Source organism: Manacus candei, unplaced genomic scaffold (assembly GCF_025592945.1).
Source record: "Manacus candei isolate 608988 ecotype Guabito, Panama unplaced genomic scaffold, ASM2559294v1 h1tg000071l, whole genome shotgun sequence".
Taxonomy (NCBI): Eukaryota; Metazoa; Chordata; class Aves; order Passeriformes; family Pipridae; genus Manacus; species Manacus candei.
In genome coordinates this window covers 690001-707500 of record NW_026138119.1, presented here as the reverse complement: position 1 = coordinate 707500, position 17500 = coordinate 690001, and the positions used below count along the sequence as shown (strand labels likewise).

At 52.0% G+C, this 17500-nt stretch overlaps 1 protein-coding gene across 7 annotated transcripts in view; it reads left to right on the top strand.

Annotated features, from left to right (window-relative positions):
• Window positions 1–17500, top strand: part of PBX3 (PBX homeobox 3) — a 104156-nt gene that overhangs the window by 81152 nt on the left and 5504 nt on the right. For all 7 annotated transcript variants that reach the window (XM_051807569.1, XM_051807570.1, XM_051807572.1 and 4 more), the window contains 4 exons: window positions 3499–3740; window positions 7746–7936; window positions 9720–9855; window positions 16179–16344. In XM_051807569.1, the coding sequence (XP_051663529.1) occupies window positions 3499–3740; window positions 7746–7936; window positions 9720–9855; window positions 16179–16344 (735 nt within the window). The remainder of the gene's footprint in view (window positions 1–3498; window positions 3741–7745; window positions 7937–9719; window positions 9856–16178; window positions 16345–17500) is intronic.

Below are 17500 nucleotides of genomic sequence, written 5' to 3'. Positions count from 1 at the left end.
TCACATGCTTTTTGTTAACCCCCGGTGTGCTGCCGTCACCGGATGGGGGGTTTGAGCCCTGTGCAGCCCCAGGTGCCCATCAGTGGCCGTGTGTGGACGGGGCAGCCCTGGCCCCTCCCGGGTTGCTGAGGGGTCTGAGGTGGTCGGTGGCTGTGGGGTGGGCGCTGCTGCGGGGCCTCTCCCCTCCGCTGCCGGTGGCGCCGGTGGCTCCGCCGGGAGTGATGTATTGTTGTGTTCCTCCCCGTCCACGCTGCACCTTAATTCCTCGATGCATTGAAAGGTCAGTGAGCTAAACAGTAATAAACTCACAGGGTGATAGAGTGAGGGATAAAAGAGGGAAACAATGGCCACCGAGTGTGAGCTTATATGTCAAAAAATACATATATTATCACTGTATTCAAACGAAGAGTAATTTATAAAGGCAGGTGCTGTAGGAGCAGCCGTGTTGCCGGCGGATAGCAGTGTTCCTCCATGTTCCTCCATGCTGAGGGGCCCGCGAGATGCTCCGAGTCTTTCCCAGACAACATTGGGACTGTTCAACCTGCAGCTGAGGGGCTGCTGCCGACGAGCTGCGTCTCACTGGTGACAGAGTTCATCAGTTTTGCTGTCCCCTGCCCCCAGGGACACCAGACACTATTAGTTGTGCTGATCTGCTTCGTATAGTTCATAAGGAAAGCTTGGAATTAACACACAGCTTAATTCTTGTTAGAATCAGTTAATCAGCTCGTGGCTTTGCCATTCAAATGAGTGATGTCTCACTCAGGGGCAGGATTAATGTTGTGTCCCCCCACACACACATCCCTTTGTCGATGAGCGTCCGTGGACTCCCGTGCTCCGGACAGGATGCTCCTGGATGTGGGAGCCCTGCTTGAGATGAAGATGAACACAATGTGCCACCCCTCTGTCACCAGCCCCGGGCACGTGTTGGGTTACGTGCGAGGCACCCGAGTGGCTTCGTCGTTGCCCTCATTGACTGAGATTCTTTCTGTTGAGCTTCAGGGCCCCTCGCCAGCTCCTGTGGTCTCAATGCAGCATCAGCTCCTGCTGTTAAACCTTAGGGGCCACTTGCTGTCCTGTGACAAGTTTATAGAGAGGGGTTGGGGATTTGGAATATTAATTTAAGTCTGGGTGGATTGTGTCAGTTTAGACAAAACCCTTTAGCTTTCGCCTGTTGATGGAAGGAAATAAAACAGAAATCACAGCAATTTTAACAAATTATTTTGTTGCAGGTTTTGGCTGGGCATCTGCATCTGGGAGCAGAGTGGGACTATGATGGGATACTGGGAGGGGGATGAGTTCCATAGTGGAAATGCAGCTGAGTAAAAGCAGCTGGAATAGAGCACAGGAAACGTGGACTGAGAAGGAGTCCAGAAGCTAAAAGAAGAAACAACAGTAGAAATCATTGATGAGAAGGAAAAGGGAGCTGACATGGAATAAAACCAGGACACTGTTGAACCTACTGGCAGCAGAGCAGAGGAGTGAGACTAAAATCAGAACAGCTCACCAAGGAAATCACACCTGTGTTATGGCACTGCAGGCCAGGGGATCTGCAAGAGCTGAGGAAATGGGTCCTAGGGAATGGGGGGTGAGGGATAGGATGGTCTGGGGAGGCCACAGGGCTCCCTTGGCCAGGGACCACCCCCTGTCCTGCTGCAGGGACCCCTGAGTGTGGCATCACCCTCCCTGGCCACAGCACAGGTGCCCTGAGCCATGCTAGGAGTTGTCCCCAACACGCTTGTGCCAGCCCAAGGCCATGCCAGGACGATGCGTGGTGTCATCAGCCCTTGCCTGTGGATATCTGAGCAGGCAACAGAAATAATTTAAAGAGATGATGAGACGTTTTATTATTCCCATGAAATTATATGGAATTATAGTTTTAAATGAAGGTGACAGATTTAAAATGTGTATTTTAGGGCAAAATTAATGCTGTGCTTTCTTGAAGGTGTGCCAGTGAGGGGGGTCACGTCCTACTGCACATGGGGTTTGGGACAGCGAGGGTGGAATCCCTGTGCTGTTCCCAGAGTGCAGGGAGCACAGTGCTGGTGCCCAGCTCCACGCCTGGCAGCTGTGTGGTGCTGACACATCTGGCACAGCCTGCTCAGAGCCCACTTGGAGCCCACAGCACTGCCAGGAGCAGGGCCAGTGCAGGTGCCTGCATGAACCCGTGCAGTGCCAGTGGCAGTGCCAGGACCTGCCGTGGCCACAGCACAAGTACCTGCTCTGAAACAGAGCTAAAGAGGTTAATTGGGCTGGGAGGCACATGGTGCCTTACGCCTCTGATGGAAATGTTGATTCAAGAAGCCACACCAGCTCTGGTGGGTTTGTACGACTGTAATTATTTTTAAACTTCCTTTTTGGTGCTGTTGGCACCAGCTGGCACCGTGCCAGCCTGACTTGACTCACTCACAAATTGTCAGCCTTGATCTATAGGGTGCAGAGAAGGTGCTGACTGAGCAGTGAGTTGGAAATCTGTGATTTAAAACAAAAATTAGATTTAAAATGTTGTTCCCAACAATACAGTGCGAGAGCACTGGCAATTTAAACACACACTCAGTATCCTGGCACCGTGACAGCATCCCAATCCCTGCATAGCCAAGGGCAACCTGAATTCCTTCTTGTGCAGCCCTAATCTGTGAGCAGGCACTGGGAAGGATCTGGAGCCTCCACAGCCACTCCCGCTGCGGCCGCTCCTGAGGGGGTACTCCCGGCTCTGGCTTCATCATTTCCCTCCAGCTGTGTGGAGCCAGAAACCATGGGCACACATGGAAGTGGTGCATCCATGGGATTTGTGCTGGTGGGAGCCACAGCATCTTCTTGCTTTCCCCCTGCAGCCTCGTGTAGCTGAGGAGCAAGTGGCAGCTTTTCCCCAGGCATTTTAAACCAACGCTTGGGCCTCATGGGAGTGATGGAGTCCAGTGGGACAGCTCTCCCTAAGAATAACATGATGCTCATATCCATTTGGAAGGAAATGAGAAGCAAATCAATTATTTTCAATTAAGTAATGTACTTTTCCCACACAGCCTTGCACCAAAGTGATATAACAAACAGGGTAGAGCCAGCCCTATGCAGGCTTAGCTGGGTCTTGGAAGGCAAATGTCCCTGTCCTCCTGTGAACAACCCTCTGGTGCTTATAGTGAGGTGTTTAAAATGCTGCAGGGTCCTTTAAAGAGCCTGTGAAGATGGTTCTGCTCTGTGTGGGAGCGGAGAGGGTCCCACGGCACTGCCATCCCCCGTGGCACTGACCAGGCTGTGCTTCACGGGACCAACTGTGGAGGGGGGTGCCAATTGAGGTGCTGGGGCCATGCTAGAGGCAGGTCCAGGGCAGATCTGGTGCCCTTGGGGTGCTGCAGGCAAGGCCAGGGCAGGGCTGGTGCCCGTGGCCCCGGGCAAGGCGGGCGCTGCAGAGGGCTCCTCGCAGGCGTGCAGCGAGCGGGCAGTGGCCGGGCAGATGCAGAAATACTGACTGTGTTTTCTCTTGTTCTCTCTTTTCTGCCTAAGGTTTGAGCATCCGAGGAGCCCAGGAGGAAGACCCTCCCGATCCTCAGCTAATGAGACTAGACAATATGCTTCTGGCAGAAGGAGTCTCAGGTCCGGAGAAAGGTGGGGGATCGGCGGCAGCAGCTGCAGCCGCAGCAGCCTCTGGAGGGTCTTCAGATAACTCTATTGAACACTCAGATTACAGAGCCAAATTGACCCAGATCAGACAAATCTATCACACAGAGCTGGAGAAATATGAACAGGTCAGACATCAGTCTCTCAGTTGTTCGTGTACCTGCCACTGCTCTCCTCTGCTTGCAAGTGCCCGCTGCTGCCCGCTCTGGACCACGTCCCTTCCTCCCCTTCCCCGCCCCTGTGCCTGTAAAGAGCCATGATGGGAGTCTGTTGGGCTCCAAGGAGCCACTGGCTGAGGCCAGGATGCATCTTGCATGCTCGAGTGTTTTCTGTTGTCTGTAACTGCACAAAAGCAACACCCAAGGCTGTGTTTCTCCCCTTCGCCCAGAGCAGCAAAGAGGAGAGGTGTCCATCTCTTGGTGCCACCCTCTTCCCTGTAATGAGGTGTTGCACAGCTGGGTCTGGTGAGTTGGGGAGCACAGGCTGCACTGGCCATCTCAGCCCACGGGCTCCCGGAGCAGGCGGTGGGAGGCTCCGGCCCGCGACTGGGACACGGCAGGTCGGCCGGAGCAGATTGAGAGGGAGTGGGCAGAGAGGCACCAGCAGAGCTCCTGGACCAGGTGTTGGGACAGGAACTAGGGTAATCCTGGTTCAGGCAGATGCTGGCACTCGGTGTCTTTGTTTGGAGTGAAGAGCATACTGCAGAGACCCGTGGGTTTGCCTTCACCACTGGAACCTGGTGACCTGCCACATTTGCCACGCTAGTGGCACCAGGAACATTTGCCCTGTGCTGCCAGGTGCCAGCAGCAGTGTGGCTTGGGTGCCAGTGGCACTGCCTCATCTGTGCTGCCTCTTTCACTGTGTTGTTCAAGTGGTGAACAAATAACCGAACATATACCTGTTGGGGTGTTTGTGCAAATCTCCTGTTCTCCCCTGACCCCCAAAGGCCCCAGCTGTCCTGTGGGGACCCCCGGGCTCTCCATGCCCTGCCGGGTGCAGGCACAGTGCTGGGATGGGGATGGCTGTCGGATTAACGAGCCCCACGCAGCAGCAGCGTGTCTCATACAGCCACAGAGACACAGGATGGAAGCAGATCTGGGCCAGAGCGGTGGCAGATTGGTGCTTGCAGCTGGTTCCTGGCAAACATCCTTGGACTCTAATAAGTTTAATGATGTGGTGGAAGCAGGAGCATTTTTTGCCCTGTAGCTCCATTTACAAAGATTTCAGCTGAAATGTCACAGCCATCCGTCCACACCACAGGAAACTTTGGAGGATGCTCAAGTGCTGCTGGAGCAGGAGAGAGGGGTGGAGCTGCTCTGAGACATGCACGCTTCCCCACGGATCCTGACACCCAGCCACGTCTGCTCGACAGAAATATGATAATTTCCCCAGCCTGGCAGCAAACTGTCTCCTGCCGGTTTGTCTCACCACAGTGCCCGAGAGGCAGCCAGGGCTTGGCATCTCAGCCCCGGGCACCGCAGGTTCTGGAGGCGGGTGCCCTCCTGCAGCGGGAGCACCGGGGAGCCCACCCGGGACCTGCCCGTGTGTGGAGCAGCTCCCGCCATCCCTGCCCGGCACTGCCGCCATCCCATGGCAGCAGGAACCAGAGCGCCTTCCTGGGGACGCTTTCCAGGCTGAGTTTGATCCTGATATTTGTTGCCAGTTAGGGGAATGCACTCAGGAAAGGAAAAAAAAAAAAGGGGAAGAGAAATGGAAAGTGTGTCACGCCATCGCCCAGCGCTCCCTCACCGGGTGCCGCGAGAAATGGCCGCGCGCAGGCAGCGCCTTCCATAATTTACAGCTCCTATAACAGAGATGACATATTGAAAGCTATCTGCTGTAATTACACTGAAATACATTTTTTGCTGTAGGCAAAAGTACTGTAAGGGTCCCAGGCCTCCCGGAGCAGCTGGGAACCCACTTCCTGAGTTCACAGATGTCTCCTGAACTCACCCCAAATTGGGGTGAAGTGTGGCAGCTCGGAAGCCACCACCAGCCCCACAGAGCACTGGATGCCACCCTGCCCCTAAATACTGTTTTGGGCCATTTCCTTTCTTTTTCCTGTGCTCATCTGTGCTGTTGTGATGAAGCACTGAGGCAGCAGGAGCATCCCTGCTCCTACAAGGTTTCTGAGCAGGTTAACAAGGCCATCACTTATAACCTGACATTATTAATAATGTCTCGGGCACCAAGCAGAGGCCTGAAAAATAGTCCTGGAAAAGGGATCAAGTAGCTTGGACGCTATAAATAAACAAGAGAAACAAGACAAAGCATCAGAGTCTTTTGAGCTTCCCCCCACCGTGCTGCATGAGGCAGCTCTGCAGAGGGGAGGTGCAGGTGGAGATGAATGAAACCCAGGCTCTCCAAGCAGTTATAGCCAAACCAAGTCTCATCAGGCAAGTCAAGTAAAATCAAGGAAAGGTTTTTACTTCTTGAAAGCAAGAAACTCACTTTTGCTTTGAAATGTCCAGGTTTTGATACTATATCTCTTATAGAAAAGACATAACTGAAAATATTTCTAATGCAACAGTTGCCATTTTACTTTAAAATTGAATTCCCCAGATCTAAAAAGGGGGCATGTGGCAAGCTGTGTGCCCAGAATGTCCATCCAGTGCCAAAGTCTTGGGTTCAGCTGTATTTTGGGACAGTCAGAACTGCTTTCTGATCTCGGGGAGAGCCACTGCATTTTGGTGCCTGTGTCCCCTTCCCCCCGTGCATCGTTTCTCACGTGAGCCAAAGCTGATGCTCCTGCTGTGGTCAGAGGGCTGGACCTGAGCTTTGCATGCTCAGGTTGTACCTTGATTAAGAGAATATACAGATGGGAAGTGAGGATGAGACGTGTTGAACTCCTTCATCTGGAGCTCAGGGAGCCTTGAGCAGTCCAGGGGTGGTGGTGGCAGGATGAGCCGTGGCAGCCACGCTGGTGCCGAGGCCACGAGCAGCGCTGGCACCGCGACCTCGGTGGTGGCAGGCGAAGGGCTCTGCACCAGGGCTTGCCCAGCCTTGCCAAGTGCTGCCTCCAACAAGTGCTGCAAGGATGTAAATTAGCCTGTAATTTACTTTCAGTAGTGTAAAGAAAAAAAAAATCACTTTGCCTGAAGTGTATGCATCTTTCTTAAGGGTGTACCCAGATTTTAATTATCTAAATGTAAATACTTAACGAATTTTACTTAGAGTAATGAGCTAAAGTGCACACTACATAAATGAGATGTTCTAATTAATCATGTATGAACTACTGGTTTAAAGAAAAGCTATGTGAATTCTGCAAATGTTGGGCTATTGCCAAATTGCTAATCAGCATTTGCATTCATAGATGGCTTCACTTAATAAGTTGTGAGACGTTCAGCAAATGTTATAGGAAATTATGAGTTTTTAGATGCATAAACTTTTCACTTTTAACTCTTTCCCTCACATAATCTATTGAAATGTGGGAGAATCCTTGAAAATGTGGTTTTCAGACACATTATGTAGGTGTTTTGCAGCCTGGCTTTAGAGAAGGCAGGATGGCAGTGTGACAGCCACTTGGTCGTGTGGAGGCTCATACCAAGGGGTTCCTGCTGATAGTGCAGCCTGGCCAAGTTCATATCAGTGTGCCATAGTCTGGGAGTGATAATCAAGGGCTCCTTGTGCCTTCCCTCTCTCAGTGCCTTGGTCGCCTGCTGTGGGCCAGGCTGGGCACAGTGTCACTGAAACCCACCCACTGGGGGGACACACGGTGCCTCAGAAGGGTCTTGGGTTCCTCAGTGCTGCGAGGGCATGGGGCTCGGGGCTGCCCTGCCCAGGCTTCTCCCGGGTACGCTCACACCTCCCCTCAGATCCTGCTCCTGCTCGCAGCTGGCACAGGCGCCGATCCAACCACTCCTCTCCACTGGGACGTGGGGATGTGGAAAAGGATGAGCATGGCAGGAAGGAGCAGTGCCACGGTCACTGGCTCCCCTGGCTGCTCCAGGATGGCCCTGTGTCTCCTGGACAGGGTGTGTGGGATCTGCTCCCCTGGCCACACGCATGCAGAGGGACAGGCCACACAAGCGTCCCTCAGTTCCCAGTGCCGCCTTTCCCCCAACAGCTGGGTCAGAGCTTATGTCCTTGTGGGACAGCACAAACCCATGTCTGAGTCTCTTCTTCCTCCACAGGCATGTAATGAATTTACCACACATGTGATGAACCTCCTCAGAGAACAGAGCCGGACACGTCCCATTTCTCCCAAGGAGATTGAAAGGATGGTGGGCATCATTCATCGAAAATTCAGCTCCATCCAGATGCAGCTCAAACAAAGCACTTGTGAAGCAGTAATGATTTTAAGATCAAGGTTCCTCGATGCCAGGTAAGGCAGAGGCAATTGTACCTGCCTCTTTTGGGGGGGGGGAAGAGATAATTTCTGGGCAGCCCGGGAGAGCCTGGTGGTGCAGGGATGGGTGTCCTTCACCTGGAGCTACTGTGAAAGCAGAGAAGCCTGTACAGAGGTTTCAGAAACAGTGATGTCTTTTCTACATATTTTAGTGCAAAGACTGGACTTGTTTTCCCTCCCTTGGACACCCACATTGCTGCCAGAGCTTGGAGCCAGTCCCCACAGCCAGGTGGGCTGCTTGCTCTACAGGCTGCCAGGAGGCAGGCACACAGGGATTAGGAGGGGGGTTTATAGGAACAGTCAGATTTGTTTGGAGGCCTAGGTGGGATATTGATCCCCAGCCCCATTCCCTTTGTAGGCCTTCTATCGGCAGAGCAGGACCCTGGCAGCTGGCAGAGCTGGGCAGAGCTGGGCAGAGCTGGGCAGAGCTGGGCAGAGCGGGAGCGGAGCCGGGCGGAACGGGGAGGAGCAGCAGGCGCCATGCGGAGCCTCCCTCCTCCAGCAGCTCACGCTTCACACCTGAAAGCTGTGAGGAGCTAAACAAGAGCAAAATAATGTTATTAACAAGGAGGTCACTGGCAGGTGTGGGAAATCAGGGTAATTGCAGGCAGTTGGAGGAGATGTCTGTGGAGAGCTCCAGGAACGCGAAGGTAGAGCCTGCAGATGCACATTTTAAAGTGATTTCTTTAAAAAGGAGAAAGGTAAATAAGGCAAAATGAGCGGAAGCACAGTAATGAGATAAACATAGCTCTAGGGAGGGAGCCTGCCTGCTCCAGGATACAGTGCAGTTAGCAGCATCGTGATACTCTGCAAGAGCGCGCTGGGGATTGCGCTCGGCTGCCGGCTGGCCTGGGGCGCCGGCAGTGATTGCAACAGCCCTGGGGGAAGGAGCTCCAAGGAAATGTTTAACTGGAGCTTTCCAGAGGATGTTCTGCTAAAAGGAGAGCAGCCATCAGCATGGAGGGATGGCACTGCAGCTGTGCAGGCGCTGCACTGTAACCTGTGCCAGCTGCCACCGTGTCACTGGCGGGTGGCTCCCGGCGGCTGGAGCATGTGCCAGTGTGCTCTGCAAGGCTCCCTGTTCTGACCAGGTGGCACATCTTGGTGCCTGTCCCACGTGGGGCCAGAGCCCAGGCCCCACACAGCCCTCGGCAGGACAGGGCACAGATGGGTCTCCCTCACAAAGCCCTGAAATCCACTTGGTGTCGAAAGCCAATTAGCTCAGGGAGGGCTACGTGAGGACATGGCAGCACAGCCGCCCTGTCCTGTTCCACTGTGCTCACCCCAGGGAGCTGTGCAGGAGCCTCAGCTGACCTGTGCTGAAGGGAAGGAGGGGAAGGAGGTCTGTCAGGCTGCTGCTGGCACAGAGGGGCTCAGCAGCCGGGAGCTTTGGGCTGGGCTCGTACCTGGCTGTGGAGGAGCCGCGGGCAGGCTGCCGGCTCAGCATCTGCCTCACCTCTGCTGCCACGACACATGAATGTGGCCTGTGCCCTCATGGGATGAACTCTGGGAGAGTCAGAGGCGTGAAGCCAGAGGCAGAGTCCAGACCCACAGAGCTGGGTGCAGGACATGCCATTGCAGCCTGTGCTCCCTCCCATGGTGTTGGGGTGGCTGAGGGTGGGTGCTGGGACAGCTTTGCTGTGTTTCTGTGTGCTGCATCACAGGCATGAGAAACGAGGGCCACTGCCCCCCATCCAACCCTGACAGGGACCCGCTGGCATCTGGAGGAACAACTGTGGGTTTTCTTTTCTCATTTCAGACGGAAAAGGCGTAACTTCAGTAAACAAGCCACAGAAATCTTGAATGAGTATTTTTACTCCCACCTCAGTAACCCCTACCCCAGTGAAGAAGCCAAAGAAGAGCTGGCAAAGAAATGCAGCATCACGGTATCGCAGGTGAGCAGCGAGGGGAGCAGGTCCTGGCCTCCTGCACCCCACAGTGTGTCAACCTCCCAGCTCCCCTTGTGATGCTGCCACCTCTCTCCAGGCTCTAGGAGGTGGTTCCAGTGGAGCCAAACAGTACAGAGCGGGTCCTGCCCAAAGCACCTCTGTCATCCCTTCAGATTTGTGTGTTGCCTGTGATGAGGTTTGCAGGGTGATGGACGTGGCTGAGCTCTGCAGCCATTGTGCCATGGTGGCTGGGGCTCTGCTGGGGTACAAAGGTGTGTGTACAGAGAGGAAGATAAAAATAAAAAGGCAACAAGGTCAGCACCCTACTTCACGTCAGCTTTCTCTCTGTGCAGCAGTGAGGTTCCTGGCTGAGCCTGGCTCGGCTCTGAATTTGTTACAGCTGACCATGGTTTCAGGGGAAGGCAGTTTACTGACAAATGTAAAATCTGTCTTTATAGATCAGAATTTCTTTGATTGCTCAAAGTTATTTTTCTAAGCCAGAAATTCAGCCTCTTGCTAAGCTGAAGAGTGGCTTCTGTGTAGCAAAACTGCATTAGGCAGATTTGCTCTTTTTACCACATATAACAGCTGTTCCTGTGAAGTTAGTGCAAGAAAACCAGCATCTCCCCAGTCAGGAGCACCATCGTTGGCTGCAGCTGCTTTCTGTGTGGGCTGAAGTACACACAGAGCTTGGACTGATGTCTCGCAGTGGTGCTTAGGCCAGTGACACCATCGAGCCTTCCCTCACCAGGCAGCTTCAAAAGCAAAACACTCTGTATTTCTTGTGGCCTGTATGATAGAAACCCCAATTACTCCCACACAAATCTGGCTCATACAGCTCGGGGAAGGTTGAACTTGGGTAGCAGAGAAGTGCCTTGGCAGTTTCCAAGTTTTCCAGCCACCCCCTTCCTGTTGTGAGGGCCTGTGTGCTGGCTCCTCCCTGCTCCCTCAGCTCCCTTATCAATATTTCAGGTCCTTGAGAGGAGCGGTGCCTGCGGCACATATGTTAACTATTAATGATCACAGGCTGCACTATTGGCATTATTAGCAATGCAACCTTTAGCTTTATAATTAAGACCTGAGTTGAGATTTACTTTATAGCTCTCCATTGAATGCATGAAAAATTCAGGCACTTTATTGAAGTCTTTCAAATGAAAGGCTGCCCAGCTCTCCCAGATTTGGAACTACTTGACTTTGGATGCACCCACAGTACCAACATTGGCAGAACTGCCTCAGGACATGTGTGTGTGCCCTCCTCTCTCCTTGCCTGTTCCTTGGCACACAGCACTTCCCGCTCTCCAAGCAGGGTGAGAAGTGCCTGGTGCCAGGGGAAGGTACAGGATGGAGATGGGGACAGTTTCTCCCAGTCCATTTACAAATGGCTGTGGTGATGGGCAGGAATTTTTTGAGGGAAATTCAGCATGCAGCTTGTTCCCTCCCACATTGCTCCTTCATCACTGTTAGCATCACACAGGTCAGTGCAGCCCCGGCGGGTGCAGGGCAGCTGTGGTGGCTGCTGGGCTGTTCTCCCACGCCCTCAGGCATCCCTGTGGCTGCTGGGGATGCCTGGAACCAGCCAAACAGCACGAGAGCACGAGTGCCAGGACACTGTGGGCTGCAGCCCTACGTTTTGCTGCTGGTTTCAGTCCTTGCCATGAGATGGTTTGTGGCAATTCCTTCAGTAAGTGGTGTCCAGAAATCTTCCATGTGATCTGAGGCAGCCTGCCATGTAGTTAGGAGAGGCCACACCATCAACACCAACTTGAAGGAACCAGAAGTTGTTCAGCTTTGGTAAAATGTAACTGGGGGAGATGACATGGGAAGGAGCCCACCAGACCTGCTGAGGAGCTGTTCCCTGCACACCCAGCAGTGAGTTGGGCCTGGCAGGGAAGGGGTTAGTGATCCCACCGAGTGGACAGATAAAAAACCAGATCTAGATAAGGCTGAAGTGACTAAAGGAAATGAGATGGAACATTTGAGATGCCATAACTGATTGCTTCTAGTGCTAATAGATCTGATTTCTTTCTTAATTGATTGTTTGATAAGATTTAATGTATATGCTGTAGAATGAAGTAAAAGGCAGGCAGATGGTCCAACAACACGGCAGCGGCAGAGAGCCTGTGACAGGAATATAGGTTTGTCTCTTTAATATTTGATACAGGCATGAATTAGTTGTTTCTTGAATCCATTAGGAGGCCTGAGTGAGCGATGGGAGGAGCTGCACTGTGTGCTCTGTACGCCGTGTCCAGCATCCTCAGCCTTGCTGGGTGACATTGCCAGCCTGGAGCAAGGGCACCAGGGACACAGGGCTGGGGCCTTGGCAAGGGCTAGAGCTTCACTCTGGCAAGGTGTTAAAAATGGCTTGGGAAACCTCAGGATGATATGGGAAAGCCTGGAAATGGGGCCATGTATCATCTAATGGGAGAGGAGCATTTGTGAGAGAGAGGGAGTGCCTGTGATCAGCTGGTTGCTTGAGTTCCTGATGGATCTGCTGTCAAAGCTAGAGAACATGAATACCGTGGATATCCAAATCTTTGATTTCCAAAGGCACTTCCAAAGGCCTCATGGGGGTACTGCAGGGTTAGTTGGTATTTTCTAGGTCAAACTGGGCTGGAGTTGTCTTTCCTTGTACTGAAAAGGGTATCTATTTTTGAGGCCATGTAGCAGAAAAGCTGTGAGCAGGCACTGTCGAGCAGCCCCGCACACGCTGCTCTGGTGGCTGGCAGCAGAAGTAGGAAGATGCAGTCCAGGACTCAGGGAATTGAGTCATTGAAACCCTGGCAGGAGCAGCCTCGCAGGGGACAAGCAATGGCATCCAAGTGAGTGACTGAGCTACACCTTCCTCAGGGCTTTCCTGGAAAATCTCTAAGCGTGTGTCTTTCCGGCCTTGACCAAGCGCCCCTCGGACCTTGCTGTGTCTGGCACTGTGTCCCATTTACCTCCCATGCTGCAAATGCCCTGAAGGAGCAAAGAGCTGGAAGAAATAAATAGTGTTAATGGGTGGCTTCCCAAACTCCTCGGGCTGGTGGCTCGGCTTTGAGGAAGAGACCTTGTCCCTTCCCTGGCTGAGCCAGGCTCCTCCATAGCCTCTCCTAGGGATGATCCAGGGTGTTTTTCTCTTGTACTGTCAGTGCCTTGTAAGTGCTGGGGGCAGAACATTTTCTCCCTCAGACACTTAATTAGTGAGTGTTTTGGGTCATCTTCCCCCCAGATTAAGTTGCTCACTGGAAATCTTGCTGCCATGGCACTTTACCGAGCTGCAGAGAAAATTGTCTCCCAGAACTGTTTTGTTGCAGATGGGAGATCAATGGTTTCAGTTTTGATATTTGTGTTTAAAATAATATGTAAAGAAGACTTTTTAAGAAAAGCATAAAGACAAACTGTTCAGATGAACACCTCACACAATTTCATTTTTAAGAATATGGAAAAGGTAATTCTGGGGGAAAAAGTGTCCTTAGCAGTGAACATTGCTGTAATTTAGAGCTACCCCATCAGCACATGTTGGAGGGAGATAAACTGTGTCATCTGTTCTCCCCTCCCATGGCTGCGAGGCTGATGTTTTTTACTTTTGCAGATGAGCCTCTTTCAGGGTGTTGTGAACGACCATCAGTCCATCACAGGGGCTGGAGAGAGGGCACAGCCAGTGCTGAGAGCGTGGCAGTGGAGTACAGCAATAACATCTTTCACTGCTTCAAACTAAAGAAGGATGTGGTTGACAAGGGAATATTTTTAACATTCTTTCAAAGAAAGGATGCAGGAGCTGGTTTCCAGCACCCCTCTGGTCCCTGCTACTTCCGAGTCTGTTTCTGTGAGCAGGTTGACAGGGAGAGCCATGGATAGAGGGGCTCTTACCCCTGGACTTCATGTGGGAAGCAAGAGAAAAAAAGCTGCAGCATAATGAAATAGTTCTAGAGGTAAAAATTCTTGGGTTTAGATCATGGACCATAACTGTGCCACACTGATTTTCAGCATTTTCTGGTTTGTGCCATTTTTTAGGTGTGGAATGTAAACTGTGTGCTACAAACATGGAAACACAATGGAAAGATTTCTGTGATCCATGAATCTGTAGTTCCCTAATTCCAACAGCGATGATCTTGTGTCAGCTGCATCTTTGCAGAATGAGCACTGATTTATCCCAGGAAATCAGCCACTGTGGAGACACAAGGCAGGCCTGCCCCATCCCAAATCCCACATTAGGCATCTTGATGATTTCAGTAATAATTTATTGTCTTTTTATTTAACATTGCAATTAACATGATAAATAAGTGCAACAGTATTGTTTGAAATGTAATATACAATTAAGCCCAATTAATTAATTGGCCTTCAATGATCAGGAGGAGAAAGATGTTCATTGTTTTTTTTATGTGAAGAGATACTTTGTTTTAATGAAAAATGTGTTGTGAGGCAGCTTGTGATGGAGAGGACTTCCACGTTTAGGGTGAGCGTAGGGCCGGGCGAGGAGCCGGGTCCCGGGGCTGACGGGGGTCCAGCAGCTGCATCCTGGTCATCCCTGGGGTGCCAGTGGCACAAGCAGGGCAAGGTGTGCTCCAGTTGGGCAGGGATCCTAAATCCTGCCTGGCACAGCCCACGGGAGCAGTGCCCCAGCCCTCCTGGCCGGGTCCAGCTGCCCGTGTCAGCCCGGCTGTGGCCACAGCCCTGCATGTCCCCGCCTGTCCCCAGGCCGGGCCCTGCACTGACCTGTGTCCTGGGAGCGCGGAGAGTCCTTGGGCAGAGGGAGTGGGGTGGTGACTGCAGCTGCCCCCGGGAGCTGTGGCTCCTCCAGCAGCCCCCATGCTGTGCTCTGCTGCAGCACAGGGTGTGCTTTGCTCAGGAAGAGTTGAACATTTGTGGATATTCTGTGGCTGTGGTGTGCGGGTTAAACATAACGTACGAGCGCTGCTCCTCTCATTGCTTCCAATTAAACCTTGCTTGTTAGTTTAACCTCTAGGTAATCCCATCAAACAATTGATGTCAAGGAAACACTGCCCACAGTGGCTCTGGATGAGTGGCCATTAATTTTAATTGCCTTGATATTAAAGATTAAGAAGTATTGGGACTAGCAGAATGAAAACGATCTGATGTCAAGCAAATCCACGCATTGAGGCTTCCCCAGGCTGCTGGTGATATTAAAATTTTACTGTGAGAATTAAATAAACCTTTATTAGTGATGGCTGTTGTTTGATTGGTCCAGGGGCGTGCATAAACAGAGGGGTGTTGCGCATATCCGTGGACAATACGGTTGATGTGCAGAGATTCCTCAATTATGATACTGTTAATAAAGCATAATCTGATTGTACACAATAATTATTTGCTGGGTTTCATTAATGTATTATTGCTTCTGTGACTGACAAGGTGATATTAAGTGCAATATATAGAATACAGTGGAGTATTATCTGGGGAGCAGGATGTATAAGGTGCCTTCTGTGCTACCAGCAAAAGCTAGAGGCTTTCCATTAATTGTGGTTAAACAAAAGCTGCGCTGCATCAAATACAGAAGGATTTGCCTCCTGCCTCAGCAGGGTCCTGTACTGGGCACTGGGACAGAACCTCAGCCCCTGCCATGCCCTGCAGCTGGGTGATAATTGTGGGGCTGTTACTGGTCCCTTCCCCTTTACTGCTGGATTGTTGCAGTTTTGTGTCTCTGCCATGATGGCTGTTGTCCGTGTTCCAAACTGCGTTTGTTATTTAGGTGCTCTGTTACAGCAGCTGAAGTTAAACAAAGCCCCTGAGCAAGATTGTACAAACTTTCCTGAGCGGCTCCAGCCATGACCCCTGCGTGGGTTAATAGCCGGTGCCCCGGGAGCCAGCTTGGCTTCAGTACAGCATCTTCAAAGGGACATGACAAAGTGACTTTTCAGCCATTATTGATTTATATGATCCCTTTCATTTTCAGCCAACCAAACACGATTCTGTGAGTGGGCTGCCAAGGTTGTTCCAGCCCAAAAATAAAGAACAATTGCTCTCGCTGCCTGCTCGCCCTCGCTGAACCAGACCTTGGTCCTCCATGAGCAGCTTTTGGGGTCTTGCAACAGTTTTGTTGACAAATGGCCCATGGTAGTAGGAGACAATGGTGTGCTCAGTGGCAAGCTCCAGGATACGTGTTGTTGTCAGAGTCACCCATTGTGCCTCAGTTTGCCAGCAGAGCAGTGGAGCCAGATGTTGCTCACATCCATAGTGGTGTTTAACTCATCCTGGGTTAGTGCTGAGCAGATACAGGTTGGGGTCTGGGGCACACGTTTGCTGGTCCAAACATGACATCTCGAAAACATCCTGCTCTTCCAAGCCAAGCACTTTGTGTCCCTCACCCTTCCCACCTCTCTCCACTGCAGGTGTCCAACTGGTTTGGCAATAAGAGAATCAGGTACAAGAAGAACATTGGGAAGTTCCAGGAAGAAGCCAATCTCTACGCAGCAAAGACGGCTGTGACCGCAGCGCACGCCGTGGCCGCGGCTGTCCAGAACAACCAGACCAACTCCCCCACCACACCAAATTCTGGTACGTACCCATCTGATGTGTTTGAGCATCCCAAAGGGCCGTCTGTCACCGAGGGCCCCCGATGGAGCCCTAGTGGGCTCAGTTGGGATGAGGAGGATGCAGCTCCTCAGCAGCCCTAATTGTGGCACAGGGAGTGGTGCCAAGCCCAAGGACCTCCAGGCTGGACCACAGGGGCCGAGCACTGCCGTGGGTGGCCCCAGGAGTTCCACAGCAGAGCTCCACAGTCGTACAGGAGAGCGGAGTGGGGCCCATGTAACTCCCACAGTGGGAACGGCTGCCTGGCTCAGGCTTCTGGCACCTTCTTTGTTTCTGTAGATATTTTAAGCTTTTTCTCATTCACTGAAAAGAACATAAAATAGGGCAGAGCTCCAAGTCTGGTTTTGTAGAACTGTTAAATTTATTGTCAAGATAAGAACAAAATAGAGGAATATTTTAGCATGCGCTAATTAGAGTTTAAACTCTGAATTGCTTGAAGTGGAGTGGATGTTATAAATAGTAATCTAAGGATGCAACTTTATTTTGGAGTTGCTCTGCCACATGTTCTGCTGCAGTATTTAAGCATCATCTCGCTGGTGTTTTGATGACATTTTGCAAGTCTGAGCACTGCATTAGCCAGGGAATTTGTGAGGGAGGAGTTGCCTCCTGGGGCTCCAGGGGCAAAGGTTGCCACAAGCACAGATGTGTCTGACACTACTTGCAGTCGAGTTTTGCTGCAACTTAGCTATAAACAACTTTTAAAGGGGATGGAGATCCCTGGGGAAAAAAAGACTTTAACCAAAAGGAAGTAAGAAAAAGGTTCCTCCTCTGACGGTAATAAACTGGATAATTGGGAACTGCCAGCCATTTCCTTTGGAAGGAGACACAAAGCACAGGCTCAAAAAGAGTGTTTGGCGATGGCACCTCACGATGGAGTGATCCAGTGGGGGAAAGCTCCAGGATGGGAACTTACTGCTGTGCAGGGGCTGTTCCAGAGGGAAGAGCTGCCCTGGGCTGCAGGGGGCTGTTCCAGAGGGAAGAGCTGCCCTGGGCTGCAGGGGCTGCCAGGCTTGCCCAGCGTGGTGCTCCTGCAGGGCTGAGAGCTGGGGCAGCCCCGTGGGACAAGCCGCTGTGAGGGCCCTGCGGCCGCGCTCCCCCTCTGCTGAGCCCTGCCTGTCCT